This window comes from Zeus faber (assembly GCF_960531495.2).
Source record: "Zeus faber genome assembly, chromosome: 11".
NCBI lineage: Eukaryota > Metazoa > Chordata > Actinopteri > Zeiformes > Zeidae > Zeus > Zeus faber.
In genome coordinates, this window is record NC_137205.1 from 30859748 (window position 1) to 30876317 (window position 16570).

Here is a 16570-nt window from a genome sequence, read left to right on the forward strand (position 1 = left end):
ACTCCTTTACATCCATTAGTATTTGGGTGTAATACTCCTTTACATCCATTAGTATTTGGGTGTAATACGCCTTGACATCCATTAGTATTTGGGTGTAATACCCCTTGACATCCATTAGTATTTGGGTGTAATACTCCTTTACATCCATTTGTATTTGGGTGTAATACTCCTTTACATCTATTAGTATTTGGGTGTAATACCCCTTTACATCCATTAGTATTGGGGTGTAATACTCCTTTACATCTATTAGTATTTGGGTGTAATACTCCTTTACATCTATTAGTATTTGGGTGTAATACTCCTTTACATCTATTAGTATTTGGGTGTAATACTCCTTTACATCCATTAGTATTTGGGTGTAATACTCCTTTACATCCATTAGTATTTGGGTGTAATACTCCTTTACATCTATTAGTATTTGGATGTAATACCCTTTACACCTATTAGTATTTGGGTGTAATACTCCTTTACATCCATTAGTATTTGGGTGTAATACTCCTTTACATCTGTTAGAATTTGGGTGTAATACTCCTTTACATCCATTAGTATTTGGGTGTAATACTCCTTTACATCCATTAGTATTTGGGTGTAATACCCCTTTACATCTACTAGTATTTGGGTGTAATACCCTTTACATCTATTAGTATTTGGGTGTAATACCCTTTACATCTATTAGTATTTGGGTGTAATACTCCTTTACATCCATTAGTATTTGGGTGTAATACCCTTTACATATATTAGTATTTGGTTGTAATACCCTTTACATATATTAGTATTTGGGTGTAATACTCCTTTACATCCATTAGTATTTGGGTGTAATACCCTTTACATCCATTAGTATTTGGGTGTAATACCCTTTACACCTATTAGTATTTGGGTGTAATACTCCTTTACATCTATTAGTATTTGGGTGTAATACCCTTTACATCCATAAGTATTTGGGCGTAATACTCCTTTACATCTATTAGTATTTGGGTGTAATACCCTTTACATCTATTAGTATTTGGGTGTAATACTCCTTTACATCTATTAGTATTTGGGTGTAATACCCTTTACATCCATAAGTATTTGGGCGTAATACTCCTTTACATCTATTAGTATTTGGGTGTAATACCCTTTACATCTATTAGTATTTGGGTGTAATACTCCTTTACATCCATTAGTATTTGGGTGTAATACTCCTTTTCATCCATTAGTATTTGGGCGTAATACTCCTTTACATCTATTAGTATTTGGGTGTAATACCCTTTACATCTATTAGTATTTGGGCGTAATACCCCTTTACATCCATTAGTATTTGGGCGTAATACTCCTTTACATCAATTAGTGTTTGGGTGTAATACCCTTTACATCTATTAGTATTTGGGTGTAATACTCCTTTACATCCATTAGTATTTGGGTGTAATACTCCTTTACATCTATTAGTATTTGGGTGTAATACCCCTTTACATCTATTAGTATTTGGGTGTAATACCCCTTTACATCTATTAGTATTTGGGTGTAATACTCCTTTACATCTATTAGTATTTGTGTGTAATACCCCTTTACATCTATTAGTATTTGGGTGTAATACTCCTTTACATCCATTAGTATTTGGGTGTAATACTCCTTTACATCTATTAGTATTTGGGTGTAATACTCCTTTACATCTATTAGTATTTGGGTGTAATACTCCTTTACATCTATTAGTATTTGGGTGTAATACTCCTTTACATCTATTAGTATTTGGGTGTAATACTCCTTTACATCTATTAGTATTTGGGTGTAATACTCCTTTACATCCATTAGTATTTGGGTGTAATACTCCTTTACATCTATTAGTATTTGGGTGTAATACTCCTTTACATCCATTAGTATTTGGGTGTAATACTCCTTTACATCCATTAGTATTTGGGTGTAATACTCCTTTACATCCATTAGTATTTGGGTGTAATACTCCTTTACATCCATTCGTATTTGGGTGTAATACTCCTTTACATCTATTAGTATTTGGGTGTAATACTCCTTTACATCTATTAGTATTTGGGTGTAATACTCCTTTACATCCATTAGTATTTGGGTGTAATACTCCTTTACATCTATTAGTATTTGGGTGTAATACTCCTTTACATCTATTAGTATTTGGGTGTAATACTCCTTTACATCTATTAGTATTTGGGTGTAATACCCCTTTACATCTATTAGTATTTGGGTGTAATACTCCTCTACATCCATTAGTATTTGGGTGTAATACTCCTTTACATCTATTAGTATTTGGGTGTAATACCCCTTTACATCCATTAGTATTTGGGTGTAATACTCCTTTACATCCATTAGTATTTGGGTGTAATACTCCTTTACATCCATTAGTATTTGGGTGTAATACCCCTTTACATCCATTAGTATTTGGGTGTAATACTCCTTTACATCCATTAGTATTTGGGTGTAATACTCCTTTACATCCATGAGTATTTGGGTGTAATACTCCTTTACATCCATTAGTATTTCGGTGTAATACTCCTTTACATCTATTAGTATTTGGGTGTAATACCCTTTACATCGATTAGTATTTGGGTGTAATACTCCTTTACATCTATTAGTATTTGGGTGTAATACTCCTTTACATCCATTAGTATTTGGGTGTAATACTCCTTTACATCTATTAGTATTTGGGTGTAATACTCCTTTACATCTATTAGTATTTGGGTGTAATACTCCTTTACATCCATTAGTATTTGGGTGTAATACTCCTTTACATCTATTAGTATTTGGGTGTAATACTCCTTTACATCTATTAGTATTTGGGTGTAATACTCCTTTACATCCATTAGTATTTGGGTGTAATACTCCTTTACATCTATTAGTATTTGGGTGTAATACTCCTTTACATCTATTAGTATTTGGGTGTAATACCCTTTACATCCATTAGCATTTGGGTGTAATACTCCTTTACATCTATTAGTATTTGGGTGTAATACTCCTTTACATCTATTAGTATTTGGGTGTAATACTCCTTTACATCTATTAGTATTTGGGTGTAATACTCCTTTACATCCATTAGTATTTGGGCGTAATACTCCTTTACATCTATTAGTATTTGGGTGTAATACTCCTTTACATCCATTAGTATTTGGGCGTAATACTCCTTTACATCCATTAGTATTTGGGTGTAATACTCCTTTACATCCATGAGTATTTGGGTGTAATACCCTTTACATCCATTAGTATTTGGGTGTAATACTCCTTTACATCCATGAGTATTTGGGTGTAATACCCTTTACATCCATTAGTATTTGGGTGTAATACTCCTTTACATCTATTAGTATTTGGGTGTAATACTCCTTTACATCCATTAGTATTTGGGTGTAATACTCCTTTACATCCATTAGTATTTGGGTGTAATACTCCTTTACATCTATTAGTATTTGGGTGTAATACTCCTTTACATCCATTAGTATTTGGGTGTAATACTCCTTTACATCCATTAGTATTTGGGTGTAATACTCCTTTACATCTATTAGTATTTGGGTGTAATACCCTTTACATCCATTAGTATTTGGGTGTAATACTCCTTTACATCCATGAGTATTTGGGTGTAATACCCTTTACATCCATTAGTATTTGGGTGTAATACTCCTTTACATCTATTAGTATTTGGGTGTAATACTCCTTTACATCTATTAGTATTTGGGTGTAATACTCCTTTACATCTATTAGTATTTGGGTGTAATACTCCTTTACATCCATTAGTATTTGGGTGTAATACTCCTTTACATCCATGAGTATTTGGGTGTAATACTCCTTTACATCTATTAGTATTTGGGTGTAATACTCCTTTACATCTATTAGTATTTGGGTGTAATACCCTTTACATCCATTAGTATTTGGGTGTAATACCCTTTACATCCATCGGTCGCCGGGTGTCGCTGTTGTGTAAAACTCGGGTCCTTGACCCAAGCTCCTGAACCGGAAGTAGTTATGAGTCGACCGGCTCGGGGCGGGGGCCGCCATTGCTGTTGTCATTGACTCGTCGTTACCTTCTCGTGGTTTTTTGATGAAGTTGTCTCCCTGCGGTGAGTGCCTCTCCACACGCAGGTCTCCGCTCTACCCCGGGGCTCCCCGGCCACAGTTTATGGGCCGCGTTCCGTGTTTTTAGCCCGTTGTAGCTCGGTGCCTGCGGCTTGGGACTCTTGTCCCGGGCTGTAGGACTCCCTCTCCTTCACGTCTCGCGTCTGTTCATCAGCCAAAACGGTTAAAAAACGCAGGGAACCGTCGCCCCGGTTGCTCCGCTGCGCTGCTAGAACCCTAAAACCCCGTTGTCCGTTTGTCAGGGCGTTTAAAAACAACTTCAACCTAAGCATTTTAACCTGATTTTATCATTTTATTTGTCGATGTATTTATCTTTGTCAAAATGAGAATGTATTTACCTTTATACCTTCCTTACACGTATCTGTTGTAGGTGGACGAACTCACCTGTAAACGCTTATCTCCCTGGTTGTGTAGTATAGAGAGAACTTCAAGGGAATCCTGTACTTACCTTCCTGATGTTGTGTGTACAAACAGACAGAAAAGTATTGGTTAGATTTATTCCAGCTCCTAATCCCTCACCTTTCTATCTGACCTAAAGGAACAGTTCATAGAATCGGGTCATAATCTTCCCTGTTTCTACCGAATACTTACCACCAAATACTTCATGGAATCAGTTAATTGTTATCCTGTAAAGGTCTCAACAGGTGCTGAATTTAACTCCCTGATACCTGCAGAGACCTTGGTAGTGATAAGATGTCAGGATAACGCTGCATTGTTTGGCTCAAATTCACAAATAAATTCATCATTCCTTATACGTTATTATGCAGCAGTGATATTGGGTCAAGGCTAGGTGAGTTACTTTACACCAACAGAATTCACAGGGTATTTTTACTATTGTTTTCTTTCTCACCTCAGCTATCATCCTAACGTGAGGCTGCTTTGGAGAGATGGTGGGTTACGACCCCGGGGCTGGGGGCGTCGCCCTCTCCCCAGAAGAGGCGGCCCTCGCTGGATCAGGCGCTGGGATGGTCACCCGCGCCCTCATCAGCCCCTTTGACGTCCTTAAAATTAGGTTTCAGGTAAGAGGAGTTAAAAGTTAACAACGAATGACATTCAAGGGAAAATAGTTGTGACTGGATGTCACACGTATCCTTTATATTCGGCACAGATGACAACAATACTCTCAATAACACAGATGGTAATGCATCCAAACGGGATGAGACTTATTTACACTTGCTCCTTAAACGTGCAGTGTGTAGAATTTAGGGAATGGACCTGTCAGAAATGGAATATAATATTCATTAGTACGTATGTTTTAATTAGTGTATAATCCCATGAAAATAAGAGTCATTGTGTTTTTGTTACCTTAGAATGAGCCATTTTTATCTACATAGGGAGCATGTCCCCTTCCACCGAGGCCGGCATGTTGCACCGCCGTGTTTCTGCAGTAGCCCAGAAGGGACAAACCGAACACTGGCTCTAGAGAGGGACTATCCACCGTCTCTTCCACTGAGGCCACCATGTTGCACCGCCATGGGGAGCGGTGTTTAGTTGGTGCGATCTGCAGCCTCACCGTTATTTTCACCGCTGATTCCACTGCATTCTAAATTCTTCTATCTGAACCCGTGTGACCATGGATTGTGTTTCTAGCTGCCAAGAGTATTTTCCTTTGCTATGTTTGGTTAAAACTCTAAATGTAAAAAGGAAGATAGCAGAATAAAGCGGATATACAGTATCTGCACAGTTTTTCAGCCCATCCGTACAAACCAAGTTAAGAAAATGTTTTAAAAACGCATTGTAGCTCCTTTTTACTGACTCGAGTTATAAGGTACACATATCAAATGAACGTGAATAGTTTTATGGTTTTCATTTCTATTCCAAATCCTGGGGTTAATATGGTTCTATCCAACATTCGGTTCTGCTAATGGCCGGGTAACTTCCTTTGTATTCTGTGCCATCTTTTGTTTTCCAAACAGTTGCAGATAGAGCGTGTGTCTTCACAAACCCCTGAAGGGAAGTACCGGGGCTTGTTCCAAGCCTCGCGCTGCATTTGGGCCGAGGAAGGTCTGCCGGCGTTTTGGAAGGGCCACCTCCCTGCACAGCTGCTGTCGGTCTGCTTCGGGGCGGTTCAGGTCCGTGAAATACGAAAGGACATTCAACAACAAAGGGCTTTGTTTTTAAATAGCTTCACCGGAACGTTCCCCCTTCGATTTGGTGCTCACCTCATATTTGTTTTCCCACCGCCGTTGTTATATACATCTTTTTGCTTTCGCAGTTTTCCAGCTTTGAGTTTCTCACCGAAGTGGCTCACAAGTCCACGCAGTTCGACAGCCAAACACCGGGGACTCATTTTGTGTGCGGCGGTTTGTCCGCCTGCAGCGCCACGGTCGTCTGTCAGCCCCTGGACACGCTGCGGACACGCTTTGCAGCCCAGGGAGAGCCCAAGGTGAGACCCGAGTAGGGTAGGATGTGACCAATGGCTTCGCTGTTTTTCCGACCCGGTCCTTATTAGGAGTCGCCTCCCATTATTCAGAGCTGTTTATAGCACAACCTCTCTGAAGGCTTTACCATCGAGAAACTTACCGCTCTGCTGACGATTTTCACTGTGCTTCAATGCCGGCGAATGGGGCAAACGTTGAAGCCTGAAGAAAAGAAAAAGGAAACGTTAAATCCTTTTTTTTTTTTTTTTTTAAGTGGATAGCTCACAAAATTTTCTCTTTGTATGTTTTATCGGGGAAATGGTCATAAATGGTGAGTTTTATCAGGTTTTCTGGGTTTTATTGACTCCTTTGCCCATCCAAGCTAACGTAAGAAACTAGAAACAGGAAGTTGTGTCCCTTCCTGCCGGCAACCTGCTGGGGCCAGGGTTACGCTCTGGATGTACGGCGGCAATTGAAAAAAGGTGATTTTAAATCAAATGTGATAAACTGTTATTCAAAACAAGACGTGTGTCAATGATGTGAGTTTCCTGTTTCCAGAGCGGATATTACTTTTTTTTTTTTTTTTTTTTTTTAACTTTATATATTTTTCAAACGTTTGCCCCCTCCGCACCGCGTGTAGTCACGGTGAGAAGCTGCAGCAGAGCGGTAAGTCAACAGTCGAACACTCAGTGAGGCTGTGCTATGAACAGTTATAAATGATGGGAACCAACATTTGAATGAGGTTGAAAGACAACAAACTTTAATGACGGTGGAGGTGGAGGTGGATTAACTGCAGCTTTCCTCTGTTTTGTTTGCCGTGGGACCTTCCCTCAGCTGTACAGAAACCTGCGGCACGCCGTGTCCACCATGTACCGCTCGGAGGGTCTGCTGGCGTTCTACCGCGGCCTGACTCCCACACTGGTGGCCGTCTTCCCCTACGCCGGGCTGCAGTTCTTTTGTTACAAACTCTTTAATCAGCTCGCGCCGCCGCTCTCCAAGGGCGGCCATTCCAAAGGTCAGTGGGGCTCGGACGACAGGTCTGCCGACCTAACCGCGCCCTGTAACGCTGGTTGTCACGCAGTGGGGCGTCGCCGAGCCCCCCTGCGAATGCTGGCACCAGCTGATGGCGCCATCTAGTGACACTTCATAGAAACTGAAACGAGATGAACGAGGACGTCGATACCAAAATCCCCAACGTCCCGTTCACATATAGAATATAAATAAAGATATCTATCATTCACGTATTGAATACAAATAAAGATATCGTTCACATATACCATATAATAAAGATATCGTTCACATATAGAATATAAATAAAGATATCTATCATTCACGTATTGAATACAAATAAAGATATCGTTCACATATAGAATACAAATAAAGATATCGTTCACATATACCATATAATAAAGATATCGTTCACATATAGAATATAAATAAAGATATCGTTCACATATAGAGTATAAATAAAGATATAGAAGGTAAATAGGTTTGTCATCTGCAGGAGAACAGTTTGCTACGTTGCTGTTGACATTTGAGTTGACGTTGTTGACTAGTTTTCAGTTGTTTTTTTTACTTGATGCACTAACAACATATGAGTACTTGTATTGCACCAGTATACCAAAAACATTTTTTTTAGATGACTAATAACACAGCTTTGATTCTGATTCCTCACAGCGTCTTGTACTTGTATCTGGTTGAATTCAGGAGCAGGTGCTCAGGTATTTAAATTGGAGGTCGCTCCGATGGTCGATCATGTGACCTCGTGTGAGTCACTTTGGACAAGAGCGTCTGGGCAGCGCACGAGCGGCGGAGTGCGCTTGATCACACACACACACACACACACACACACACACACACACACACACACATACACACACACACACACAGTGCAGTGATGGCGTGCGTCCCCTCTGGCAGGAGGCCTGAGGAGCCTGCTGTGCGGTGGCTGTGCTGGAGTGATCAGCAAAACGCTCACGTACCCGTTTGACGTCTTCAAGAAGAGGCTGCAGGTCGGAGGCTTCGAGGAGGCCAGGGCTCACTTTGGGCAGGTGGGCAGGGCCGCGCCTTTCCACAGCTGGGGGGAGGGGAGGGGGACGCCTCGGAGATCGGTAGTGAATCCTTTCCCCCTCTCTCTCCCCCCCCCTTCAGGTGCGTCGTTACCGGGGCTTGGCGGACTGCGCGCTGCGGATCGCCAGGGAGGAGGGGCCGGGCGGGTTCTTCAAGGGCCTGGCCCCCAGCCTCCTGAAGGCGGCGCTGTCCACCGGCTTCACCTTCTTCTGGTACGAGCACTTCCTGGGCGCCATGCGGAGCCTAAAGGCGGGCGGAGCGGGGACGGCGCCTCCCAAGGATCCGTAGGGAGGGAGGGAGGGAGGGAAGGGAGGTGGCCCCGCCCCGCCCCGCCCCGCCCCGCAGGCCACGCCCCGTTCTCTGCTCGGAGCGGGACTTTTAACCGGACGCTTCTGGTGTTTGTTTACACGCGGAGGTGACGCGTCGACTCATTTTCCTTTCGGACAAAGACGGAACGCCGCCCAAGCTGATGCGCTTCACTCTTTTTGGGGAAAGGGAGGGTTGTCCTCAGCCCGGTGGATCAGGTTTTGTACAGGATTGAAAAACAGTGAAACTCACTGATCCACATACAATAAAACATCATTTTGGACTTTGTTTTTCTTTTCTTTTTTTTTTATTTTATTTTATTTATTTTTTTTTTCGTTTTTTTGTTCGTTTTTTTGCTCTTTTTTTCATTTATCTTTCGTGGACGAAGTGCACTGGCTTCATGGTGTTGGTTCCTTTTTACACCTGTAGCATTGTAATTATTTTCATATACATATCTATTCTGTGTTTGGATGTTTGGGGAATAATGGAATTTACACAACTTACAACACAACTATATCATGTATTGATTTGGAAAAAAATGTAAAGTGTGAATATATGTATTCTACCGAAAGTTCACGTGTTTTGTTCTCAGAATATTTTTTTATTTATTTTTTAATATACTCAAAGGCTCGGTGTGGTTTTAAAGCAGGACAGTGAGTAGAAAGGTCATTTGGTGCTGAAATATTTTTAATCATATGATACATTTTAATATTCACTGTTTATTTCATGTTATTGTATAGGACTGTGTATATTTTATTTTTGGGTTTGATTATGTCCAATGTTTATTTTAAAAAACTATTTTTTTTAGGTCTTTTTCATTTTGATCCTGTGTTTTTTTTTTCTTTCTGTTATTTTTAGGTTATATGTTGGTTTTTTTTGCCATTTTCTTTTTATATTTTTATTGTGTTTATTATTATTTTACCTTAATTTGAAATGTTGAGACGGATAAAGTATCTATAATAAAAAATTTAAAAAAACAATATGCACAACTATATTTTAATATACATTACATCATGAAGATAACATCCCATAAAAACAAACAAAGACAGAGAGACAGACAGACGGACAGACGGACAAACAGAAAGACAGACAGACAAACAGACAGACAAACGGACAGACGGACAGACAGAGAGCCAGACAGACAGGTGTCCAGTGTGACTCACACTGGATGGGAGCAGATGTTGACGTTCGGTTCGGAAGCATCGACTCGAGTGGGAGCAACGCGTCCGTCCGAGCCGCAGCAGTAGGAGCAGCGTGTGAGGCGCCGGGTCAGTCCCCACGTCGAGGTCATTGAACCTGTTTTTAAGTTTTTAAAGGAGAAAAAGACTCGTTTTCCTGAGCGACGTCCTGAGTAGAGCTAGCCCAGGCTAGCGGCTAGCCTTAGCCTTAGCCTTAGCCTGACGATTTAAAAGCTCCAAACACTTGGACGCTGAGATGAGCGTTTTATTATCCAACATTTAGTCGGAATATAATGCGCCGACAGCGTCCAACTATTAACCAACGACATAAAACAAGCAGCGTTTAGTTAGCATCGGCGGCGCAGGATGCTAACAACATTAGCGCCGTAGCATCTGTGATCGATCATTTGTTTTACTAATATTAGTGTTTAAGAAACGGCTTCTGCCTTTGTTTGCTACTGGAAGATTCACTTAAATAGGTTTATTACGTAAAAGGTCGTTTATAATTAAGAAGTAATAAATGATGAAGTAAAGTGTTTGGTGATGACTCCACACATCAGCTGTGACCTGTTTATTACTGGCAACACATTTAATCACTAATAAAAAAACCCGAAACGTCATTTATGATGGTTTGTTTTCATTCCATTATGTCAGTTTCACTGCTTCAGTTCCTCAGGTTCATGCTGCTTAAAATACGCTTCAATTTTATATGTATTTATATTTCACTTTTACACATTTCTATTTTTCTATGTTGCGATCGGTCTGTCTGTCGTTTCTATCTGTCTGTCTGTCTGTCGTGTCTGTCTATCTGTCGTTTCTATTTAACCTGTTGTCTGCCGTTTCTATATAACATCTATCCACCTGTCTCTCTCTATCTGTCTGTTGTTTCTATTTGTCTATCCATATCATCACAAAAAGTTAAAAACCCTGAAATACATAATAACGCAGATGCTGTAACTAAACCTATAAAGGAGAATTATTACAACACGATGTTTATTTAAAAAGCTGCAGGTTTTTACAGTGTTTTACACTCTGACGCATGAAAACACTGGTTCCGTGTGTGGGCGTGTGCGTGCGCCACAATCCCTAAAAAACCTCTTTCTGAAACACTTCATGCTTCACTCAGGAGGGATTTGACGTTGACGCGATGGACCCAAAAGAAGACTACAGGATCCAGTCCTTTGACCCGGAGACGCAGGCGTTGCTGAAAACCGCGCTCAAAGGTCGGGAGGCCACAGCTCTGTGTACAACGGGGGTAATATTAAAGTACGGCTCGGGTTGGGGGTTTTAGGGCGGAGGCGTTTCTGACGTGGTGCTGTGGTTCCCAGAGCCCGGTTCGGTCAACCTGGAGAAGGTCTCCAACATCATCGTGGACCAGTCCCTGAAGGACCAGGTGTTCAGCAAAGAGGCCGGACGCATCTGCTACACCATCGTTCAGGTCCGTGTTCCGGCACAAAGCTCTTTCTTTTTTTCTTTTTTTCTTTTTTTCCTGTCGGTGGTTTCTAATCCACATCGTTATCTCCTGCTGGGCGTCTCACTGCGGGCGAGGCACGGAAGATCGTTTCCAAATCTCTTCATCTCATCAAGGAGCAGTTGGTTGTTAAAGCTGCTGCAGCAAGACCACGTTAAACCCCAGATCACTAGTTAAGCCCTGTAACACGCTCTCTGTCTCTCCCCAGACGGAGGCCAAGCAGAGCAATGGAAACGTGTTCAGGAGGTGCCTGCTGAACCGCCTCCAGCAGGAGTTCATGGTGCGGGAGGAGACGCGGGCGCGGTCGGTGCAGGAGTGGGTCTGCTTCGTTACCTTCATCTGTAACATCTTTGACTACCTCAAGGTGACGGAGCACGGTGTTGAGATGAGATGAGATTTGACTTTATTGTTATTGCACAGAGTAAAAGTACTGAGACAACAAAACGCAGTTCAGCATCGAATCAGGAGTGCGAAGGAGCTATATAGTGCAGCGTACATATAAGTATATGGGGAAAAACATAATATATATATATATATATATATATATACATATACATTTAAGTAGTGGGTATGGATATATGAAATGTATACAGTAAGAACATGATTAACAGTATAGACAGAATGAATATGAATGTACTAAAATATACACAGTATAAACAGTATTTACAGAATGGATATGGATGCACTAAAGTATATAAAAAAAAAAAAAAGTAGTGTGTAGGTTTAGGTGGAATGTGCAAGAGTTCAGTCGCTGGAGTTTGTTTGTGTGTGTAAGGTGGGTGGGTGGGTAATCCGGAGATGGGGTGGGGCGGTGAATTGAAGGTGTGTGTGGGGGGGTTTAATCCCGGCATTGGGGGCAGGGGCTGTCACCGTGGTGTAGAGTTCAGCGGGAGGACTGCTTAGGGGAAGAAGCTGTTCCTGAACCTGCTGGTCCTGGAACTGAGGTGCCTGCAGCGCCTCCTGGAGGGGAGGAGGGCAGACAGCTTGTGGTCGGGGTGACAGGTGTCTCTGGCGACGCTGCACGCCCTCCGCAGCCGCCGCTTGAGCTGGAGAGCCTCCGTCACGGGGAGTGGAGTGTCGGTGATGCGTTGGTCGGTTTTCATCGCCCTCTGCGGTGCTTTGTGACCGCAGCGGTACAGTTGCCATACCAGACTGGGAGGCAGTTGATGAGGGTGCTCTCAATGGTGCAGCGGTAGAAGTTCACCAGGATCTGTGGAGACAGGTGGGCTTTTCTCAGGAAGAAGAAACGCTGATGAGCCTTCTTGATGAGGGTCGAGGTGTTGAGGGCCCAAGAGAGGTCCTGGGAGATGTGGACACCCTGAAACCTGAAGCTGATGACACGCTCCACCTCCATCCTGTTGATATGGATGGGGGTGTGTGTGCTACTTTTCATCTTCCTGAAGTCCACTATGAGCTCCTTGGTCTTCTTGATGTTAAAGGCCAGGTTGTTGTCGGCGCACCACGCCTCCAAGTGCTGGACCTCCTCCCTGTCGGCCGTCTCAGCGTTGTTGTTGATGAGGCCAACCATCATCGTGTCGCCTGCAAACTCGATGATGGTGTTGGAGCCGTGTATAGGAGTGCAGTCGTCGGTGAAGAGGGAGTAGAGGAGAGGACTCAGTCCATAGCCCTGTGGGACGCCGGTGTTCAGGGTAAGGGTTGAGGAGGTGAGGTCGCCTAATCTAACATGCTGGGGTCTGTTGGTTAAGAAGTCCAGTATCCAGTTGCAGAGGGAGGGGTTGAGGTTTCCCAGTTTGGTGACCAGTCTGGAGGGGATGATGGTGTTGAATGCTGAGCTGAAGTCGAACAGCAGATGTTGTCCAGGTGGGAGAGAGCGGAGTGTAGTGCCGTGGAGATGGCGTCCTCTGTGCACCTTTTCTCCTCAGTGGTTGTATGTGCTTCAGTTACTTCTCACATCCATCTCCCTCTTCCCCTCAACTGTAAATAATAAAACACGTTCGATTAAAAAAAACAAATGAAAAACGTTCTACACTGAACAGACCCTCGCGACCCGCTCCTCACTTCTTTGACACCCACCCACCAAAGGATTTTGGAAAGACCCGCCCCGATAAAAATCGACCATGAAACACCCACACACATATCGATGACAAGTACAATTCTACAGCGCGACTACATGGGACCACCCGGTACCGCCCCAAAATACCCCGACTCAGCGGGATCTGAAACCGTTGCCAAATGGGGCTTGAAGGTTCCGTAACGGCCCCAGATTCAGCTCCGTGTGCTCCCTGTGGCCCCAGCTTCAGCTCTGTGTGCTCCTCCTGGTGCAGGTGAACAACAGGCCCATGGTGGCTCTGGTGCATCCTGTGTACGACTGTCTGCTGAGGCTTGCGCAGCCCGACGCCTTGATGAGCGAGGAGGAGGTGAGGACGCCACAGAGCCTCCCAAAAACACTTGTTTGAAAAATCAATGAAGTTCTTTAACTTAAAAATCGTAGAAGTTGAAAAATCATTTTGGTTCATTTGGGCAAAATAGCTGCATTTGTGCCTTTTTGTTAGAGTAAATGCTCAGTACATTTTTTATTTAATCCTAATCAAGCTTTATTTTTTTCTGCGTGATTCTGTGACCGCTCTAATTTTGGGGGGTTTCTGGAGGGCGTGCGGGACAGCAGTGGCACTAAAACCATGTCTCCGTTGCCATGGACGACCAAGGTGGACTGCCTGGTGCTGCAGCTGCACCGCATCGGGGACCAGCTGGAGAAGGTGAACAGCCCGCGCATGGACGAGCTCTTCTTCCTGCTGCGGGACGGCTTCCTGCTGCACAAGGGCCTGAGCTCCATGGCTCACCTGCTGCTGCTGGAGGTGCTGGAGTTCCGGGCGGGGGGCTGGAGGCTCAGCAGCACCGCCCACAACTACTACTACAGCGAGCTGGCGGACTAGGACGGCTCCCGGGCGGAGAACAGGTGCAGAAACGTGTCGTAGCACTTCGGTCGCAGCTATTTTAGCACTGGAGACGCTGCAGGGACGTCCTGGAGACACCGCGTTGTGAGATGTTCCCTGATGATCTGATCTGATCTGATCTCCGCTGGTCACTCAAGAGGCCAAATAACGAGGGACGGCTTCACATTCCAGACGAAACGTCACAGTGGACGACCACGTCCGTTAGAGCAGGATCTCACGATGCAATCCCATAATGATGAGCCGGCTCCGATACGATGATGCACAACGAGTCGTTTCCAACATATTATGGAATATTATTAATAATAATATTTTTCCGATGTACATCTGATGGTAAATGTGACGTAAATTCACAGAACAAAGACTAAAACAGGAATTAAATATTTCAATGACGTTGTGACTGGTATTTGAGCCGCATTACTTCCAAACAAAGTATCAATATAACAGTTTTCCAAATCATAAATATGGACGTTAGAATTGAATCGTATTGTGTCCCGCTCTTTAACTCCGGCACAAACGATGCTGGAATTCAAAATGTGCAATTGTAAATATGAATAATGGTAAAGCAAAGGATGCAGCGTAGGCAGGTGTGGGCGTGTCTTCAGGAAGAGAAAATGCAGTTTTCCTTTTTCCTTTTCATTTCCAGGATTTTTGTTTTTTTTGCTTGTTGCCTTTTCTCTCTGGAGTTGATGTCGTTTGAAGGATCCAAAAGTAGTTTGAACAGACATTCCAGACGAAAACAAGTCGCCGCTTTTAATCTGAGAGAAATATATATATATATATATATATATATATATATATATATATATATATATATATATATATATATATATATATATATATATATATATATATATAGTTTTTTTTTTTGTTTTTTTTTTCTTTATGGCCCTTTCGGAGCCGTGTGTTTTCGTCGGCCTAGAGTTTGACAAATAATTTTTGGTCAGATTTGTATTTTTTTATTTTATTACTTTTCTCACGGGTGCTAGAAGTGTTGGGAAAAAAGTGTTTTTGTTTCTTTTTGTTGTTTCCTTTTACTTAATCAGGGATTTTACTCAGATACAGAAACAGACCAGGAATGGATGTTTTTGGGTTTTTTTTTTTAGACTAGTTCAAAGCTGTTTTTTTTAAGAAGCGTCTTTTCATTGAACATCAAACCACAACAAACAAGACACGCCGCCTGAAGTCACTTCGAGTGCGGTTCATCCACGTGTCCCTGCTTCATCAACTTCGTGCCAACGTGACTTCGCCCAAACAGAGGTTTTTGTAATCAAGGTGCTGTAGAAACAGGTGTTCTCCCTCCTCCTTCCTTGGCTACTTGCACATTTCAGTCTCTTCATAATCATCATAGTATCACATTTATAATATTTTGGCAACTTTGTTTTTCAGGTCCTGCAATTTCTTTGCAGGCAGATAATCAGAAACCTGTATTCTCCAATAAAAATTAAATGAAAGAACCAAACTCCACGATAAGTTACGTTAAGTCTGTGTTACAAATTCGCAATATATATTTTTTTTATATTTTGCCACCAATTTAGGGTTGACAGTTTCCAGTCACCTTACTGGTGCAATAGTTTTTTCACCAATAGCAGGACCCGAATCTGAAGGTTTGTGCAGCTTTATTGTCAATTGAAATCTAATCAAACGATATTTGGACCGGTGACATTTCAGGATAAATATCTTCCTGGCAAATTGTTAAAAAATTTTGAAGAAAGGATCTGCTTATTTTTCACTAAGCGGGTCCTGTAGAACTAATTGTAACCAGTGTTTTTAATTTATTTTCCTCCTTTGTGTGAGTTTTGTCTCTTGAATGATTTGGTTCAGCAGCATCACATGGTTTTGCTGTCGGACCCAGCGGTCGTTAATTCCTCCCCGATGCTGAGTGACTGCTCTAATGACCGAATTAACGCTGTGTTTTCTGAATCAGACGCAGTACAATCATAGGAGTCAATGACAGCAAGTAAGACTCATACAATCAGAAGGAGGACTGCAGTGTTAGTCCCCAAGTTTGATGTTAAAAAAAAAAAGTTTTTTGTCGTCCCTTTACATATTATCTAGAGTTCCCGTTGACCTGTTTTAATCCGCTATGATCACATTAAATAGAAACCAGCCTAAATCCATACACAAGGTTTAAATTAGCTTTATGAAGTTCTTTGATTCTCCAAGGTTGACCAAATAATTTATTACATTTCTCTCTGCTTACGA

At 42.3% G+C, this 16570-nt stretch overlaps 2 protein-coding genes across 3 annotated transcripts; both read left to right on the forward strand.

Moving 5' to 3' along the window:
* Positions 1 to 3967: 3967 nt before the first annotated feature.
* slc25a19 (solute carrier family 25 member 19) lies at positions 3968 to 8786 on the forward strand (the record flags this gene model as incomplete). The annotated part of the gene is made up of 7 exons (XM_080010142.1): positions 3968 to 4052; positions 4924 to 5087; positions 5985 to 6140; positions 6284 to 6454; positions 7263 to 7443; positions 8349 to 8479; positions 8580 to 8786. The coding sequence occupies exons 2-7, from the start codon at positions 4956 to 4958 to the stop codon at positions 8784 to 8786; spliced, it is 978 nt and encodes a 325-aa protein (XP_079866268.1). The 5' UTR covers positions 3968 to 4052; positions 4924 to 4955.
* Positions 8787 to 9951: 1165 nt separating this feature from the next.
* On the forward strand, positions 9952 to 15124 carry mif4gdb (MIF4G domain containing b). Of its 2 annotated transcripts, none has more exons than XM_080009963.1 (6): positions 9952 to 10072; positions 11109 to 11205; positions 11311 to 11420; positions 11662 to 11817; positions 13739 to 13831; positions 14120 to 15124. In XM_080009963.1, exons 2-6 carry the CDS (start codon positions 11130 to 11132, stop codon positions 14345 to 14347), a joined length of 663 nt encoding a protein of 220 aa, XP_079866089.1. In that variant the 5' UTR covers positions 9952 to 10072; positions 11109 to 11129; the 3' UTR covers positions 14348 to 15124. The 2 variants fall into 2 exon arrangements, with proteins under 2 accessions (XP_079866089.1, XP_079866090.1); XM_080009964.1 differs by having other exon boundaries at positions 9959 to 10090.
* The last annotated feature ends 1446 nt before the right edge of the window (positions 15125 to 16570 follow it).

Bases quoted from the DNA above. Each gene is read 5' to 3' on its own strand.
- mif4gdb (XM_080009963.1), top strand. From the start codon at position 11,130: ATGGACCCAAAAGAAGACTACAGGATCCAGTCCTTTGACCCGGAGACG. The intron at 11,206-11,310 runs GTCGGGAGGCCA...TGTGGTTCCCAG, and splicing joins GCTGAAAACCGCGCTCAAAG to AGCCCGGTTCGGTCAACCTG. The intron at 13,832-14,119 runs GTGAGGACGCCA...TGGACGACCAAG, and splicing joins CCTTGATGAGCGAGGAGGAG to GTGGACTGCCTGGTGCTGCA.